Here is a 20,467-nt window from a genome sequence, read left to right on the forward strand (position 1 = left end):
TTAATTACAGCCCAATTTAGTCATTAAGAAGGAAGAGGGGTGGGGAGGAGGAGAGATGCTTCATTTTCTCTGACTGACATGGATTTCAATTTCCGCTGTGCTCTGTGCAGTGCTGAGAGGCGCTTGGCCTGCAATTTATTGACAATTTCTATCTTAATACATCTTGACTTTTAAAAAGGCGGCGTCTTGTTGTCTTCCCAAGCCATGCATGGTAATCAGGGCCTCAATTGTTTCTGACAATATCTGGGAGGCAAGATTACTTTTCCAGGGTGAAATGGTGAATGGAAGAAAAGGGAGGAATGAGAGGAAGAAAGAAACTGGAAAAAATGATATACATGCGGTTGTTCAGTGTTTTGTGAGGAGGGAAAAGCTTGGTTGAACCAGGCAAGCTGTTTCCCTAATGAGCAGTCAGAGATGGGAGATAATGACAACACAAAGACGTACCTTTAGCTATACAAAGATGTACCTGCCAGACCAGGGGCGGGGAACCTGCTGTCTCAAGGCCACATGTGACACTCTACATCCTCAGGTACGGCTCTTTGACTGAATCCAGACTTCACAAAACAAATCCACATGTGGCTTCAAGGCTACAAGTTTCCCAGCCTTGTGCCAGACTAATTCTCCTGAAAAATACCTTTCACTGTATGTATGTGTGTGTGTGTAAATATATATGTATATATAGATAGATACATAAATATACATACATATACACGCATATACATTGTTTCATCAGTGTTGGGAATTCCAACTGTACAGTTCTGAAAGCTGTAAGAACTACCTCTATTCAGTGCAATGACCATCTATGATTCAAGAGGAACAATGATGAAACATACCATCTACTTCCTGACAGAGAAGTGAAGGATTTAAGATGCAAAATGAGAAAACATATACATACATACAGATACATATATGTATATATATTTTATACATATATGTATATATGTGTATGTGTGTGTGTATATATGTATATGTATACACACACATATAAAACAATCCACTGGGAAATCTGTTTTGCTTGACTATGATATTTGTTACAAGGAATTTGTTTTTCTTTTCTCATATGTATATGTATACACACACATATAAAACAATCCACTGGGAAATCTGTTTTGCTTGACTATGATATTTGTTACAAGGAATTTGTTTTTCTTTTCTCTTTTTCTCCCCCATTGGTTAAAGAGAAAAGAGATTTCTATTAATTAAAGAAAAGCTCACTAAAACAGGCGTGGGGGGGTGGCTAGGGGCATGGAATATTACATGCACTTTCAGATTACATCTCTCTATTACTTTTGCTTAATTGTTTTGCTTTATTACCATAGAGTTCTCACCGAATGGAGGGAATCTAAAAATGTTTGTAATGTAAAAACAAAACACAACAAAAATAAATCGCTAAACAAACAACTAAACAAAATGAAAATTCTCCTTCTCAGTGCAGATTAGCACTTAATCTGTAATTTACAAAATTAGGGGGGGAGTCTTAACCATATGTCACAAAAAGTTGTCTACTTAAAAATGGGATAATTTTATTTCATTATAGTTGGTTTTCTTTGTAATATCATATATTTTATTTTATGCACTTAAAAACATTCTGAGAAGGGGTCCAAAGGCTTCACTAGATTGCAAAGGGGTTCATCACACACACACACACGCACACATGTTTTAGCTCCTTGGAAACTGAGAAATAAAGGGACATGTATGGGGTCATGAAATTAACATGTGTCAGAGGCAGGACTAGACCCCATTTCATCCTAATTTCATAGCTAGCTCTCTCTCTACAACAACAGGGTTCCTCTCTGTTATTTTACAGAGGAGGGAAAGCCCCTCTTCTTGGTACATCACCAGTCCGCCATCGCAGTATTGTTCCACTATAATTACTGTTCACATTTACACATGAATTTTAGGTTTTAAAATTTTGCTATTTTATAGATTAAGAAACCAAAGCTCAGAGACCTGCCTGAAGTTACATAGTTAAGAATGTCAGAGTCAAAATTTGAAGACACGTGTTTTTACTGAGGCAGGGATCATTGTATAGTACTGGGCTGTTTCTCATTGTTATCATCATCCCTGGAGCTGTCAAAAAATATTTATTGAGCAAGGCCTGCAAGGCAAATCTGTATTCTTACAATTTAGGAGAACTCTACCATCTTGTTGATCTCATAGTCTAGTAATAGCTGTAGGTTCTTAAAGGAATAAGTCAAAAGAGAACTCAACTTGAACTCTGAAGACCTGGGTTTAAGGTCCTGGGTCTGCAATTAGCCAGCTGCCTGACCCTCGATTCTATCTCTTTTGAGACATAAATGTAAACATAAATCTGTACAATAAAGAGGTTGGTTGAGCAAAACAAAGGGAGACTGAACGTAGGACATACATGGCCGACAATTAGCGGGCAATATACTGAAAAGAGCTGAATGAGTGAGACAGATGGTAAGTGCAGTGGTAGAGGATCCCCGCAGAAAACAGAAGAAAACAAAAAAGAAATCCTGAAATATGTGAATGCCAAGGAAGTGTCCATGCACAGGCTTATTAAAAAGCAGATCCTTAGAAATGATGTGTGAGAAGAGCAACTGATTGCTTTATAGGTATCAAGTTGAAGGCTGGGAGAAATAAAAGGGCTTTTAAAACTCTATTCATCAGCCTCTGTCTCCTCAGCTGTCCTAATGGCAAGAGGAAGGGCATTTCTCAGACCCTGGGGGAAATAGAGTTTCATCATTTAACCTCGTGCCCTGCATCCAGAGGGGAAGGCTTCTGATTGGTTTCACAAAATGTTGAATTTTCTTGAACTCAAGGGAACTGATGCCCTTATTCTCCATATCTTCTGAATTATATTAGACAAAGGGAAGGATAAACTCTACCCACCCCCCAACACACACTCACTCACACAGGCACGTGTCTCTGCATCTTTATCACTCATCCTTTGTCAGGGACAGCAGCTCTTAGAGACCAGGAATTGAATAAGGATTAGAGAGAGAGTCTGAAGAAATGTGGGAACATAACAGTCCTCCCAGACAAGTTATTATGTATGGTACAGTGGACAAGGGATTCACAACACTTAGGGTCTAGGCCTCAGGGAGTTGTCTCAAGCCAGCAGAGATCCCCTTGGGCTAGTAACTATTTTTAAGTAGGCTTCAGTTTTTCTCACTTTAAAATGTGAGTTTTGTTCTACATGACCTTTAAGACCTCCATTGCTAATCTGTTTCTTTAACTTTATTATTTTGATCCAAGGGAGGTAGTATACATACTACATAGTCAACTACCATCAGAATTATGGTAAACTCTATTTAAGCTTCTCCTCTGACATCTACTGAGTACATGGCCCTGGGCAAGTCAATTAATCTTCCATTGCCTCAGGCCAGTCTCTAAGAAAACAAGTTGCAGAACAGTTGCTGATCTTCCCTGGAAGAAGGACTTTTCTCATGAGGTGATCTTTATACAAATGGAATCATACATGTGTACAAAAAAAAATTAGCTCCAAGATGAATTCATTTGTCTTTAGGTTGAAGCCAGAGTCTTGGAAAGGAATACCTCCAAGATGCTGAACATCCTCTTGTAGCTGATATTCTGTAGCTAGCTCAGTATTTTTCAAGAGACTGCACAGATTCTGCAGCAGAAATACACTGGGACTTCTCTGAAAATCCACTTTTATTCGAGAGCCTAAAGTCTGACCACAGCATGAGACTAAGACTCTTGCAATAACTTGCACTGGGATACCTCCCTTTCTTGACAAACAGAAGCAGCATGTCATTTCCATGAAGGAATGACCTTTAAAGTATCTCAGGGAAGAAGAACCATCCCAAAAGTCTGGGGAAGCCTTGGATTCTATGCTTTGGGGAATCCTGGCTACTTCATGACTGGCATTTATACAGTGACTCACAAAGGGAGTGGTAGACAATAAAGTGGCTAGCCCAGGGGGGCTCATAATTCTAATCTCTATTTAGGCAAAACAGTAGGACTCTCCATACCCTTTTTATGCTACACCCTTCAGGCTGCCCTAGAGAATGATTTCCACTTCTTTAGAAGAGGCATTCAACTTGCTTTCCTTAGTTCAGATGTCAGAACTGGGAGCAAAGAATGGAAGTTGGAGAGAGGCAAATTTTCATTTGACTGAAGGAAAATCTCCTAACTTGTGTAACCATAAAAAAGTGAAATGGATCACCTAGCAAGGGCATCAAGCTCCTGGAATGTAACTATGAGGAAATTAGCTTAGAGAGAGGAAGCAATTTACTTATGGTTAGCTGGAACAGTATAGGATGGTGTGGTGGTGACTGATGGAGCACCTGTGTTTTCTTGGTATTAACTGTTAGACCAAAATTAGCACAAGCAGCAGTGAATCGATCCGTACTTTGTTGCATCCCAGCTTCAGAGGTTGCATTCAGTGCACAATTATCTGCAATCAGAAAACCATACACCCACACTCCTTCCACTTTAGTCTTTGCTTGTAGCCTTTTCAAGTTGAAGGATTTACCATCAGTGAGGTTGCTGATCTTGATGCTGTGTTTATCCTCACTGAAGGCATTTGACAACATGACAGAAAACATCATGCTAAAAAGCATGGGAGTGAGCACACAGTCTTGTTTTACTTCACTGGTGACTGGGAAAGTGGGATAATGTTTGGGAGGCTCTGGAGGAAAGTGTGAGAGAGGAGAGGCTGACTACCAAATTGAAGGTCTACAGAAGCATTGTGCTGACCTGGTTGTTGTATGACTGTGAAACCTGAAGAGTATACCAGCTCCACGCCAGGAAACTGAATCACTTTCATTTGAATTGTTTCCGGAAGATTCTGAAGACCACTTGGCAGGATAAGGTAGCACACACTGAAGTCCAAGTATATAAACTCTACAGTAGAGAGTGTAACTATGATGGGCTGACCACATTATTTGAATGCCAGATGTACACTTGCCCAAAAGATTATTTTATGGAGAACTCACACAGGACAAGCGCTCATGTGGTGGTCAAAATTAGCTATACAAGTACACTCTCAAGGTCTCGCTTAAGAACTTTGGAATTTATTGTGTGACATGGGAGACACGGGCGTAGGACTGCCCAGCATGGTGTGCCCACATCAGAGAAGGTTCTGTGCTTTATGAGCAAAGCAGAATTGAAATAACTCAAAAGAAACACAAGATGTGCAAATTTAGAGAATCCACTATTCCTGACCTGTGGTAGACCATTCCTAGACCATATGGGTCTGATCAGCCACAGTCAGATGCATTGTAACTTGACTCTAGCATAGTGATATCATTTTGGTCCTCTTCAAGACTAAAGGACAATGACCAGGTGGAACAGTGAATGAACAGTGCTGAGTCTGGAGTCCCAAATACCTGAGTTCAAAAGACTTAACCTGTTTGCCTCAGTTTCCTCAGCTGTCAATTGGAAATGATAATAACACTGACCTCTCAGGACTGTTGTGAAGATCAAGTAAAATATCTGTAGATAGCTTAGCACAGTGCTTGGCACGTAGTAGGGGCTGAAAAAAATGTGTTTCCTACCTTCCTTTCTATGGTTCCACAGTTAGTCAGAAAGCCAGAAGAGACCTCACATCTCCTGACTCCTACCTAAGCCAATGATCTTTCTACCACAGAACCCACCTCAGTTCTCCATCATTGGAAATATTCAAATGCAGGCTGGATGACAATGGGATATCTGAAAGGATATTCATGGTCAGGTAATTTCAATATGAGGTCCCTTGGCTTGTGATAGGACACCTGGAGTCAAAAAGACTGAGGTTCAAATCTAGGAAAGCTGTACTTGGTGGCCTCTCCCTTCTTTCCATCTCTAAATCAATGAGCCTGTGATGACTTGGTAATCTCTTTCCTTCACATTAGAACCATGGAAAGAGTGCTAACTGTGGAAGCAAAACACAGATCCACTATTGATGCTTAATATCTTTGTGATCTTGGATAATGCCTTCACTTCTTCAGGCTTTATTTTCCTCATCTTTAAGATAATTTATCTTAGAATTTATCTCAGCAGTCTCTGGGTCCCTCCCAATAATGAGATTTTTAAGGCAAATGTCAATTGCTCAAATGCTACTTCCTCCAGGAAATATTTTTGAAAAACTATCCAGAAGAGATACCATTCTTCCATTCTCTGTTTTCCTAGAGTTATCAGTTTTTTTAAACTCATATTCTACCACTTACCACTTACTGACTGGTTTTGTTAGACTGTTAGCTAACTGCTGATGTTTACTATTTTTTTCCTTCATAATAAGATTAGAAATCTTTGAGAGAAGAGATCATGCTTTATACTCTTCTGCATCTTCCATGGAGTCTCAGATAGAGTCCTATACATAGTAAGTACTCAAATATTTGTAGATTGACTTATGGACTAGGTTGCTCTTTTGAAGGCCCCAATAGGACTTCATGATTGTACAATATGTTCATTTGGAGAAGACTGGATGTTAGTGGTGACCCATTATTGTGCTAGAATGCCAAACAACATCACAGTTTTCCCATGCTTCTCCAGTTGACTACTCTTTGACCAATGATCTTTTCCACTTTATTTCTCTGACTCATCCCTCTCCCTGCCTCTTCACCTCAACTCCACAGAAACTCAGTTGGATGGGACCTCAGAAACTATTAATTTAACACATACCAAAGTAGAATTATCCCTATAACCTAGCAACAAAGGATCTCAATTCTAACTTGATCCTAATCAACTTTATCTTCTGGGTCTGGTAGTACATACCACACATCCAGTTGAATCTATCTGGCGATCTGACACACACTTGAAATTGCGGGTGCACCCTCCATTATTGCGTGAACAGTCACGGACAGGCCCAAAGGAGGAGAGTAGATCATTGATGGTCTCAAAGTAAGTAGACAGCATTGCTTCTTCCCTTGGAGAGAAAGGAGACTGTTAAAACCAAGTGAGACGAATGGCCTATCACTTTATCACAATATTCTGTTGTGTTAAGAACCTGTAGGTTTGAGAACAAGACTACAGTTTACCTGAAATTTATAGTCTTAAAGAGCTGTTTAAACCTTAGAGAGACCAAGTGACTTATTACTAGTCACATAGCTGGTAGACATTAGAAGTGGCCTTTGCACCTAGGCCTTTCTTCTCTATGTACTATGCTACTATATAAGAATAGTAGAAATAATGATAGTGATGGTGATGGTGGTAGCGGTAGCAGTCGTGGTGATGGTAACAGCAGGTCACATATTTGTAGCACTTTACAAAAACAGTGCTGCTCAGACAGGAAATGGAAAATCAGAGACAATAAGTTAGGATGGTATACTGGAAAGAACAACGAATTTGGAAATCCAGGCCCTGGGTGCGAATTCAAGTCTTGTTACTTATCAACTAAGTGAACAAGAAGAGATCATATAACCTTAACAGGGAGTATAATGCTGATGATGCTAATAATAATAGCTATTATTTACATAGAACTTTTAGTTTTGCCAACCGCTTTATATGTGCTATCTCATTTGATCCTCACAACAGATCCTCATAACAACCTCAACAGGTAAGTGCTTTTAGTATCTCCATGCTACCATTGAAGAAACTGAGGCAGAAAGACATTAAGTGACTTGTTTATGGTCACACAGCTAATAAGTCCGATGCAGAATTTGAACTCAGGGTTTCCTGACTCTAAATGTCTCATATTAACCATCAGTCACTATCTAGTGACTCATCTGTAAAATGAAGAGGTTGGACTAAAAGATCCCACGACCTTATAGCCAAATGATATGTCTAGGACTAAAATAAAGTAAATATCAGATTGGAATGGAAACTGAGGCCTCTCACATTGAAATCAGTGCTCTTTTCATACCATCTCTTTTTGTCATGAGTAGAGGAACTAGGTAGGAAGAATGACCCTTTTTTCTCTCTCTCCTTTCCTTCCTTCCTTCCTTCCTTCCTTCCTTCCTTCCTTCCTTCCTTCCTTCCTTCCTTCCTTTCCTTTTGGTAAATAGTATTTTATCTTTTCCAATTGGATATAAAGATAATTTTCAACCTTCATTTTTTATAAGATTTTGAATTCTAATTTTTTTTCTTTTTCCCCCTCTATCCCCCTCCCCTCCCAAGTTTGGCAAGCAGTCTGATATAGGTTATATAGGTGCAGTCATGTAAACATATTTCCACATTAGTCATGTGATGAAAGAAACAGAATAAAAGTGAAAAGCCACAAAAAACCCCCCACAAGTGAAAATAGTCTGTTTCCCTCTGTATTCGGACTCCATAGTTCTTTCTCTGGATGTGGATAGCATTTTCTGTTATGAGACTTTGGGAATTGTCTTGGATCCTGCATTGTGGGGAAGAGCTAAGTCAATCATAACCAATCATTGCACAATGTTGCTGTTACTGCGTACAATGCTCTCCTGGTTCTGCTCATTTCATTCAGCATCAGTTCTTGTAGAAGTAGCTAAGTGGTTTAGTATATAGAGGACAGGGTCTGGAGTCAGGAAGATATAAGTTCAAATCCATCCTATGATACTTACTAACTAAACCTGGGCAACTCACATACATGCTGCCTGCCTCAGTTTCCTCAACTGTAAAATGTGGATAATAATAGTACCTATTTTCCAAAGTTGTTGTGAGAATTAAGTTTGATAATATTTGCAAAGCACTTAACACAGTTCCTGGCACATAATAGGCCTTAATAAATTCTCCTTCCTTCCTTCCTTCCTTCCTTCTTTCCTTCCTAGTGAAATCAGGTTAAGTGAAGAGCCCTCAGGCATGAATTCCCCAAAACTACCACCCTTCCTCTCAAAGTTAAAATAACTAAGTATCCCCCTTAGGCAAATAAAATGCTCCAGGATGGAGGAGAACCCCCAAAGTTCCTGCCACAAGACCTGACCTGGTGCACCGCCCTCCCTTCACTTCCCCTTCACCACCCCCTTCCGCCAAATCCGGATTCTTCCCTTAAGTTCCATATTTGGTAACAAAAACCCTCACTGGTGAGCAAAGATCCTTTCTGTGTTCTTTGTCTCTGGGGTAGATTCCTGCACTTAGACTGTATGCTGGATTCCTAGCCAATGGGAAGAGAGGCTAGTGGGCTTCCACTTTAGGGAGTATATAATGTTGTACTCCACTCTGCTCAGGTACACTCCCTTGCTGTCACTGCCCATGGTCTCACAGGAAGTGTCCCTTCTCATGAGATTGTAATAAATTCCTTTTTGCCTTCTACTTTGAGAAGCCTCTAAGTTTAATTTGAGTAAGGGTTGCTGTATCCTACACATTTCCTTCCTTCTCTTCATCTTTCCTTTCTTCCTCTCTTCCTCCCTCCCTCCCTTTCTTCCTTCCCTCTTCTAAACCTCAGTTTATGAGTTCATGCCATGAAAGGTCTACAATAGGTAGGCTGAGACTGGAGAAAGCTTAAAGAAATCCCTCAAACACACCTCATTTCCATAGCCTGCAGAAGAATGGGGTTAGCTTTGGGGAGGGTGACTAGTAGAGAGATATAAGAAAGACTTCAGAGTTCCTGAAATGAAGACAGTATGAGTCTTGTCACTTTTGAAACATGGAGAGGGGCTGAGGCACTCAGAGAGCCATTAAGGCTATTAAAATATTAACATCCATAGAGGGAGAAAAAAAGAAAGGGAAGGAGAGAATGAGAAAGAAAAAGGAAAGATGCTAAAATGTCATCTTTTAGTAGATCAGGGTGACAGCTCTGTCTGTACAAACAGGGAGGCTGTTAGCTTCCAAAAGGATTGATTCTGCATAAACACTCGTTACACAAGAGGGACATTACTGAAAACATGAAGACCTGACAGAAGGGCTGTTACTAAGTCAAGGAAAGTGAAGGTGTCAGGTTGGGGAATGTGGTATCTGAAAACAGTTGGGAAGAATACATTTAAGGGAGATGTTGGTATTTCTTGGCTTAAAGAAATGCTCCCTCAACCCAACTCCCCACAGCAGACTCAGGCTTGTTGATTTTTATTAGAAGGGAGACTACAGAAGCAAAAGGACAAAGGGGATGATGGTAGTGCAGTGGAAAGAAAAGAACATTGGGTTGGAAATCAGGAGACTTGGGTTTGAGTAATATTGCTTTTGCTAACTAGCTGTGTGACCTCAGGCAACTTGTTTTGCCTCTTTGGACTTCAGCGTCCTTGGCTGCAAAACAATGAGGCTGGATTAGATCATATTCTAGCTCTAAAGTTCTTTTGACTTGGAGGCTTGGAAGGTCAGCCATTGACTCATTCTCACTTTAGTCAAGTCTCATGCTTTCTCTGGAACTCAAGAGATACTTCTAAAACTAAGAATAATGCCATGTTTTATAGATGAGGTAGTCCTGAGGCAAAGACAGCCACTTATATAAAGTGATTTGAGGGGCATGCAATGGTTTTTCCTGCTCAGAATTTTTCATCCATCAATCTGGTTTGTTGCTGGCATTCTAATAAACCTTTCGACTAGTAGTGCTACAAATAGCATGGGGTACTAAGTGGTAGAGCAGATAGAGTGCTGAACTTACAGTCAGGAATTCAAATCCAGCCCTACATACTTCCTATGTGTTTGACCTTGGACAAGTCACTGAAACTCTATCGCTCTCAATTTCTCATCTATAAAATGGATACAATAATAATGGCGCCTATTTCATCTGGTTATTGTGAAGATCAAAAGATTTAGCATATATAAAGCACTATGAAAAATATATACATGCTGGTTATTACTAATAACAATAGCTGACACATTATTTGATTCCTCTGTTCAAGGCAACATACTAAGCACTGGGGAAGATAAAAAATTCAGATGAGACAAAATCCCTGGGCTCAAGGATTTCATATTCTGGTAATGTCAGTAGAATAGCTTACATTTGTATACTAGCACTTTAAGGTTTACAAAGGACTTTAGCTCATTATCTTATTTTATCTTTGCATTGCCTTTAGGTAGTAAAAGTATTACCAGTCCCCTATCTATCACAAGTGAGGGAACCTGAGGCTCAAAGGGATTAAATGAAGAGGCTGTCAGAATTGGCATAGGGCAAATCTGGGGCTCAAACCCAGGTTTTTCTGACTCCAGATCCAGGGTACTCTCCATTCAACATGATGGATTAAAGCATTATAGTATCTGGGCAGGGTCAAAAGATCAGTGTAGTGGCTTAATTCCCTGGTATCTATTGTCAAATAAGCATAATGAGGCCCCAAGAGAATGAGGTGGAGGATGGTGATGTGTTGCTAGAGGCTGACAAAAGATCAGGAGGGAACCTGTTTTACTGTAGTGGGGAACTGAGGTGGGTACCCAAGGCGGTCTAACAGCACTGACCTTCTGTTTGAAAAGCTCCAAAATAAACCTTGCATCCTTCCACATCTTGCCAAGGACCAGCTCTAATCCCAGGACTGCTCTGGCCAATGATTTATGCAAACCGCATGATAGCATTTTACAAAGAAAAAAGGGCATTTTTTCCACTGTAGTATGTAATGCCCTGAACAGAGTCCACTGAGTAGCAGGGTATGATATTTCAAAATGCTTCTCCAAAAAAGATACTTAAGAAAAAGTATACTAGCCTGGCTATTTACATGCTTGACTTCAGAAGAATGGAGTTGCGGGCCATAGGATTATTGACTTTAAAAGAGATAGGAAATTAGTAATACTAACAACAATAATAAACTAGCATTCGGATAAAATTTTAAGGTCGGAAAGCAATGAACAGTTATTTTATTTTGTCTTCACAACAACTCTGGGAGGTAGGTATTTATTATCATCATCGTTTAGCGGAGGAAGAAACTGAGGCAGACAGTGACTTGCCCAAAGTCACACAGCTAATAAATATATAAGGCAGTATTTGAACTCAGGTCTTCCTACCTCTAGGTCAAGAGCTGTATTCACGGTGAAATTTAGAGGTCATTAGAGATTATCTAGTCTAGTAAACTCTTGTTTTAGATGAAGAAACTGAGACGTAGAGAGGTTAAGTGATTTTTGGCCAGGATCACAGAGGGAAGCAGAATATAACTGAGGTCTCAATGGATCTGCATCCATGTCTTTTGACTCCAAAACCAATGCTTTTTTCCCCTCCATTATATCATGCTGTTTCTCTGTTTGACTCATCCGTATCCAAACATCCTCTTTACCGGTATTCAAAATTAGAATGGGTTGAGTTGGGAGGTAATGGCTCCCTTCCCTTTCGCTCTCCTTCCTCAACCCCTCTCCTTTAACTTCTACCAAAGGGTGGTTGATCACTTGTCAGAAATGTAGAAGGATTCATAGTCAGTTAGGAGTTGTACTAGCTGGCCTCTGAGATCCCTTCCATTGCTGAGCCTAAAGAGATACTGTGATTCCTCCTGAATCTAAAGATCCATCCTCTGTCCTTGCCTACCCTGGGAGATTTGCCACCTGTCTGACCTAGCCCATGCAGGAAACCGAATAACATGACCCTCCCTTCAGTCCTGGCTCTGCCTTGGTCCTTCTATCTCCATAGTCTTATTGTCTGCAGGCCCATTTTTCATTCAACTCAGGAGGTATTGTATGCCCAGTCCTTTGCTGGACATCTTTGACAAATATAAAAGACTAAGGAACTCATGAATTCTTTTCATGCTTGACAAGTTTTCCTCACAAATAAGACCAAATTTCATATATTTTCCTAACTGCTCAAATCCTCACTCAGGACTCACTGACTCATTTTACACACAATTCCAAAATACTTGGCTACTTGTTTTCCTATATCATAGCAAATGACAGTAATAATGAATATTTATACAGCACTTTAAAGTTGCACCTGTTATTTATTTATTTTTATCTCTACAACCCCGTGTGAGGGAGGTGCTATTATCATCCTCATTTTACATAAAGACTCTGAGTCTTTAGGGAGGTCAAGTGCCTTGCCCAGCTACAAGCAGCAGGTGTAAAAGCAGAAAAGAGGAAGGTAAATTGTAAGTGGCAGGCCCAGTAACAAGGGACAGATGATAGTAGGGACAGAGGTCCTTGGTTATTGGGAAAACAAATAAAATAATAAATATACTAGATAACAATGCCTCTGAAAGTATGGTACCTAGAGGCTGATTAGTAGAAGGTCTTTGCCACTGATTATGAGATATGGGAGACAGTGAAACAGGACCGCCCAGTATGGTGTGCCAGCAGCAAAGATGACATTTGCTCTGTGAGCCAAGAAGAATTGAAGTAACTCAAAAGAAATGTGAAATGCACAAATTTAGAGACATCTCCATTCTAAATGTTCATTTAGATTACTGATGCCTGACCTTCAATAGAGACTTCTAAGCTCATATTAGTCTAATCAGCCACAGCTGGACACACTGTACCTTGACTCTGACATCATGATGTCATTTTGGTCCTCTTCAACGAACCTAGGGCTAGTTAGTGCAAGGACTAGTAACCCTCACATCAATCTTGATTAGCTGTCAGGGCATCATTGTGTTAAGGGTTTCCCCCAACAGTTCATGATAATGACCTGCAAAATTAGCACTAGACACTGAGGTAAGCAACAGATACTTACATTTCTTATTAATATACAACCTATATGCGTATGGGAGAGGTGATAATAAATGAATAGGTACAGGCAAACTTCTCTAGGGAAGGGTAAACCATTTCCTAACTTCAGAGGAGCTTTGCCAATGAGAGCTCAAGAAGAAGCTCACTCCCCTGCTTTGGTGTAATGTCAGGGAAAGGGCATAGGACCCTTACTGCCAAGCTACTATGGGAGGATTAAATGGGGCCCAGGCAGAATAGCCTTCTCTAGCCACAGTCCAGGTTTAAGAATACCAAGTTGAGTCATTATGCCAAGAGAATGCTTAAAAGCTGAGTTCAAGTTACCAAGCTGCAGTCAGAAATCTGATATCTGGCCCAGAGAAGCCAAATAGAGAAAACAGAAAGAAATGAAAGCAACAAAGAGAAACAGGTTCAGATTCTCAAGATCAAAGTCAGAATTACTAGAGTTGAGAGTAAAGGGAAGTTCCAATGTTCAGTATCACAGAGTAAGGGTCAGCTAGGTGGTGCAGTGGATAGAGCACCAGTGCAGGAGTCAGGAGGACCTGAGTTCAAATCTCACGTCAAACATTTGACACTCACTAGCTGTGTGACCTTGGGCAAGTCACTTAATCCCAATTGCCTCATCCTGGGTCATCTCATCATCCTGATGAATATCTGGTCACTGGATTCAGATGTCTCTGGAGGAGAAGTGAGGCTGGTGACCTGCACTGCCCTTTCTCACTCAAAACAAAGTCAAGTACAAGTCGTGTCATTATTTCTCTGATGGCATGGTCTTCTTCGGCAATGAAGGACGGACACGCACACACACACACACATACACACACACACACACATCATAGAGTAAACATGCCAGGCCCCAGCCTTTCCTCAGTCTTCATCTTTCTTGACCTTTCTGCAGTCTTTGACTCTGCTGACCACCTTCTTCTCCCAGATAGTTTCTGCTTACTCCTCCCTTCTGACACTTGTTTTTGCTGGTTCTCTTCCTACCTATATGTTGACTTTTCTTCAATCACATTTGCTGAATCTTCATTAAAGTCATATAGATTAACCGTGGGAGTCCCCTAGAAGTCTGCCCTGGGCCCTCTTATCTTCTATCTCTGTACTCCCCATTTGTTGATCTCATCAGCTTCCAAGTATATAATTACAATTTTATGCAGATGGTTCCCAGATCCACAAATCTAGCCCAGTCTTTCTCCTGAGCTATCACCTTAGAATTCCAACTCCCTTTTGAATAACTGAATGTTATTCAACTGAATGTCCCCTATTCATCTCAAAGTCAACATACACAAAATAGAACTCCTCTTTTCTGTCAAACCCTCCCCTTCTCTGAAAGTTCCTTTCATTATAAAGGGTACCACCATCTTTCCAGTCACCACAGTTTACAATCTTCATGTCATGCTCAACTCCACACTTCACTCACACTACTTATCTAATCCATTATCAAGTCTTATCATTTCTGCCTTTACAACATCTCTCAAGTATGTTCCTTTATATCTATTCCTAAAGCCACAACCCTAGTTAAAGCCTTCATTACCTCTTACCTGAACTATTTCATTAGTTTTATAATTGGTCTCCCTGTTTCAAGTCTCTTTCCACTGCAATTTGTCTTAACTGCCATGGTGATAGTTCTAAAGCAAAAATCTTGACCATATCGCTCAGTTGCCCCCTATTTTCTCTGCAATCAAATATAAACTCATTTGTCATTTAAAGTTCTTCATACCCTGATGCCTCTCTCTATTCTCAGTCTTCACATATTTTATTTCCTTCAAACACTTTATGATACAGCTGCAGTTCTTACTTGCTATTACTCACACTAGAGGCCAAGGTCCCCCATTGCATTTTGGGCCATTTCCAGTCATCCTGATCAATACTGATCACTGGACCCACATGTCTCTGGAAGAGAAGTGAGGCTGGTGACCTTACACAGCCCTCCCTCACTCAAAACAATGTCAAGTGCAAGTCATGTCATCATTTCTCTGATTGCATGGTCTTCTTTGGTGATGAAGGATGAACACAACAACAATCCACTTGATCCTCCACATTCTAAATCTGTCTTTGTGCACTGGCTATTTCACATGCCTGCAATGTTCTCCTCACTCACTTCTAAAGAGTAGCTTCCCTGGCTTCCTTGATCATTGTGGTAGAGGGTCATTCATCCTTCGTTCTCAAAGCAGAGCAATGCCATCAGGTAGGTGACATCTTGACTTGCAAGTGAATTGGATTTAAGTGAGGCAGATCAGTGCAAAGTTATCAGCCTCACTCTCTCCTCTAGAGTCATCAGAGTTCAATTGGAAGGCATAGGTTAGGATGACTGGCTATGGTCCCAAATTCAATGAGAGACGTTGGCCTTTTTAAGCTAAGGTCTTCCGCAGATCTCAGTTTGTCTGAAGCAACACTCATTCAGTAATGGAAGGCTAGGTAGGAAATGAAGCAAAAGATGGCCTAATTTGCCTTCTCCAAAGAATTGATGTGGGAGGGGAAAACCCTCAGAGTTTCTGGATAAGCTTCTTTGAACATTCAGTTCCAATACCACCTTATTCAAGAGGCCTTCTGTGGTCTCCGCCTCCCCATCCCACCAAGTAACTCCCTCTGAGGTTATCTTTGATTTACACCATCTAAATCTGGTTATTTGCCTATTGTGCTTTGCCTTTTGGTGCTAAGGGGCACCCTACACCATAGTACTGGCCATGAAATAAAATACTACAAGTCCACCAAGAGTCATCCTTTACCAATGGGAAGGAAAACTGGAAGTTTCTCCAGATATAAACAGCCATGATTACAGAATCATATTCTCTTAGTGATGAAAGGAAGTTCAATTCCTTTCTTCTGTATTTCTGACATTTCTGAGTCTCTTCTATATTTCCAACTATTGGTCATTTGGCTTCTACTTAAAGATATCCAAAGATATGCTTATATTACTACCTCCCCAGGCAGTTTGTTATGGAACAGTTCTAATAGTTAGGATGTCTTCCCTCCCTGCCCCCCCACCCCTGGCCCCTGTCTCATATAATAGTGGAATCTGCCTCTCTCTGCAATTTCTACTCACTGTTTCAAGTACTCCTGTCCACAGATAGGGCAGGCTTGTATCACAGACTCACAGTTTTGTCTCCTTTATCTGCTCTACATAAATCATTATCTGCTTGTTCCTTAAATCCCTCCTTTTTCTCAAAACCTGCCCTGGTAGGTGTGGTGGTCAATTCCCCAGGCTAATCAACAGGCTAACTGATGGATCAATTAATTCATTTTAAATTCACCTGTTACCTGCGCCCTCTGCCATCAGCCAAATGCTCATCTTTATAAAAGGTGGTTGAGAGGGAGGTTTATCAGAAGATCTGCATTCATCAGCCTGCCAGACCCAGCCTGATCTAATTATTTTGAGATCTTTCAGTCTCCCACCACAGCTCTTCTTTGAGGCCTGGAAGCACTAGATGTCCTGCAGTACATCTAGGAGAGTAAGCACCAAGTTCTGAATGATATTCTGGGTGCTGAGAGGAGGGAAGGTGGAAAAGGAGACAGAAAAAAGCTGGTCCACAGTGGAGTAGTATATTCATTGGTCTCTCTCTCCACTGGTCCTTTCTCCAACTCTTGTATTTCTGTTGAAGGAGTCACCATGTCCTCAGTCCCCCAGACTCAAAGGGTTAAGGTCATCTCAGTCTCTTCCTTCTCACTCACTCACTCCATCTAATCAATTGGCAGGCCCTATCAATTCTCTCATCTCCAGTATCTCTCTCATCTATCACCTCTTCTTTATTTCCAGGGTCAATACCTAGTTCAGGTTCTTAGAGGCTCTGTTCTTTACTATTTTAACACTTTCCTGACTGATCTCTTTGGTTAAAATTCTTGTCCTAATTTATCTTCCACACAGTTTCCAAAACAATGTTGCTTATGTGACATTTTGGCTAAGATACTCACTCATTTAAAAATCTTCACAAGTTCCATATTGACAATAGGAAAAAGATACAAATTCCTTGGCTAGACTTTTGAGGACATCCAAAACCTAACTCCAAACTACCTTTTCATGGGTTCAAATCTCACTTGTGACATATTATGTGACTTCTGATTTCATTACCCTAGATTTCAGTTTCTTAATCTTTAAAACGAGGGGAATAGACTACAAGACTTCTGATTTGCCTTTTAGTTCTAGAAGTATGATTGAGGATCATGGTGAAATACTAGGTAGGCATTAAATCTTATAGACTAACTGATGAAATGATTGCTGTTGCAAGGTGTCATCACCAGGCAGTAAACAGAAATCTTCACCCCCAGGTATTTCATTATTGTCTATAATATGAGGGAGAGGAAAGAGCATCAGCCTTGGACTTGGGAAATCTGGGCTCAGATCTCAGTTGTACTACCTTCTTGCTGTGACCTTAGGCAAATTGTTTCTCTTCTCTGAAGCTCAGTTTCCTCAACTGTAAAATAGCACTAATACCTTGCAACAACCCCCTGTAGAGTTATCATAAGAAACAGGTTGTAAAGTGCTCCTTAAAACTCAAATGGCTGTAGTCATGTTAGCTGCTATGCCAGAAAATGATACCAAACAGGAGGAATTAATCCTCTAATCAAGACTTCAAACAGTAACTGAGAATGCATCTTTTCCTCCAAGTTATACAACGGCACCAGAGTCAATCACCCCTCTGCTGCCACTGTTCCTCTGGCAATGTGCCATCTCCTCTAGACAGTAGTTGCTTTGACTACTCTTGTGTAGAAATTCTCCCCTCACCCCCTCATTCTTAGGTCTTCTTCTGTATTGCAAATCCATCATTTAAAAAAGAAGAAAAAAAAAACTTCAGTGACAAATGCTGCTGCTTGGGGGTTATTTATTCATAAAATACCCACACAAAGTAATTCCAAGCTCTTCAAAGCTTTCATCGCATAAGGAGGCATGGGTTTCCAGAGTCTTGAGGATATCACCATCTCCATCACAATTTCACAGAAAATGATTCCTCGCTCTGTTCTGTGGCTCTGTTTTCTCCTTTGCTATTTTAAGTCCTCAATCTGTGAGGCCCTTTGCCCCGCAGAGAATAAAGGACAAGGGACAGGCAGCTCAGCTTATCAGACAATTACAGATTTTGAGAGTTGGAAAAGACTTTAGTTGTCATCTAGTTCAGCCTATACCTGAATGGCCTCTGCACTGTAACATACCTGGGGAGTGTTTTCTAGCATCTGCTAGAAGAATGTCTCATTGGCATCACCAAAAAGTGGAATGGTATTAAGAACTCACACATAAATGGTGTTTTAAAGGTATAGAAAGCCAGTTCCCCAAACAACAAAGTAAGGTAGATAATGAAATAGTTATCATTCCCATTTTATAGATGAGGAAGGTAAAACCCAAAAGGGGAATTCACTTGACCATGCTCACATAGGTAGTAAATGTCAAGTGACTGGGCTCAGAAAACAGGTTTTCCATTGAAGTATCTCCCTTCCTTCAAGTTCTTTCTCAGGTGCCATCTGCTTCTTGAAGTCATCCCTAATGCATTCTTTCCTATCCATGAGCTAAAGGTGATATTACCCTCCTCATAATTCTTGTAGCACTCTGCCTCAGCCTGTTCTTTGCACGTACCTGCTGTCTCCCTTTTTCCAATTCATAAACACTTTGTACTTTCTGCAAGAGAAGAGGCAATTAGAGAACTGGCCTTGGGTTAGGAAGACCTGGGTTCAAATTATGCTGGATGAATGATCCTGGGCAGAGCACTTAACTTCTCAGTGCCCCTGGGCAACTCTTTGCATAGCAGATGTCCATCTGTATTGGCAGAGAAGTTCCTTACCAGAACTTTCCTACATGGATGAAATCACAAATCTTATTTAAAAATGAGTGCAAGGCACTGTGCCAGGTACTAAGAACACAAAAAGAAAAATGAAGTCTTCCCTGTCCTCAAGGACCTTACATGATACTTGGAGAAAGCAGAGATATGTGGGGGCAAGATGGTGCAGTCTATAGACTGCTGGGCCTGGAGTTGGAAAGACCCATCTTCCAGAGTTCAAAAACAGTCTTAGATACTCACTAAATGTGTGATGCTGGCAAGTCACTTAACTCTGTTTGTATCAATATCCTCACCTGTAAAATAAGCTGGAGAAGGAAATGGCAAACCACTCCAGTATCTTTGCCAAGAAAACCCTAAACGGAGTCATGAAGAGTCAGGCATAACTGAAATGACTGAACAACAACATACAAAATACTTCAAGGAGACAAAGAGCACAGACTACTATTGTGGTGGTTTTTTGTTTGCTTGTTTTTTTTGAATGGAAATGGAGGGAGATCAGGGAAGATTTCACAAGAGGAAGAATCATCTGAACTGAATCTTTGAGAGGAACTAGGGATCCTGAGGGGGAAGATGAAGAGAGTATGCGTTCCAGACATAGTGAAAAGATTATACAAAGACATGGAGAGGGGCGATGATGGAAAGTCAAGTTGAGGCATCAGAATCTAGTTTGGCAAGCACTTAGAACACATGAAATACAGTAATATCATATAGGGGTGGGCTTGTTCTATCATAGTTATTTTGGTACATGTCTTCCCCAACTCCCACATTAGATTGAAGGCTTCTTGACATTGGTGTCAATACTGTTTCGACACTGCACATTTTAGGCACTTTAAAACTATTGAATTAAAAGAAGTTAAAACAGAAACTTGACAAATGTTTGTCAGAGAAACCATAGAAGAGAATTAGTACTTCAGGTAAGAATAAAATAGAAAAGCTCAAGGTCTCTTCTGGGATTCTACAAAACAGAAAGAAAAAGGGGAAGTTACAGGCACTAGATCAGTGGTGAAGCCAAGAATAAATAACATAATGAAAAGAAAACTAATTGGCTGTGGAGTCTTCTCACCTGGGTTCAAATCATATCTCTAATGATCACTGCTTGTAGGAATTTAGATAAGTCATTTAACTACCCTGGGCCTCAGTTTCCTTGCCTGCAAAATGAGGGAATTAAGATTCATTTTAGCTCCAGATTATAAACCATGTTTCTCTCAGATCCTAATAGGGTATTCAGTCCCCTGGATGGTGATATGCTTTTGGACAAAGAGACTTTTCTGCAACATATATCTATATGAATGTGATGAGAATCTTCGATGCTCCTTGTGTGA

At 40.5% G+C, this 20,467-nt stretch overlaps 1 protein-coding gene across 1 annotated transcript in view; it reads right to left on the minus strand.

Moving 5' to 3' along the window:
- Positions 1–20,467, minus strand: part of ASTN2 (astrotactin 2) — a 1,124,306-nt gene that overhangs the window by 538,978 nt on the left and 564,861 nt on the right. The window contains exon 11 of the mRNA XM_072631748.1: positions 6,685–6,835. Within this exon, the coding sequence (XP_072487849.1) occupies positions 6,685–6,835 (151 nt within the window). The remainder of the gene's footprint in view (positions 1–6,684; positions 6,836–20,467) is intronic.

Source organism: Notamacropus eugenii, chromosome 1, assembly GCF_028372415.1.
Source record: "Notamacropus eugenii isolate mMacEug1 chromosome 1, mMacEug1.pri_v2, whole genome shotgun sequence".
Taxonomy (NCBI): domain Eukaryota; kingdom Metazoa; phylum Chordata; class Mammalia; order Diprotodontia; family Macropodidae; genus Notamacropus; species Notamacropus eugenii.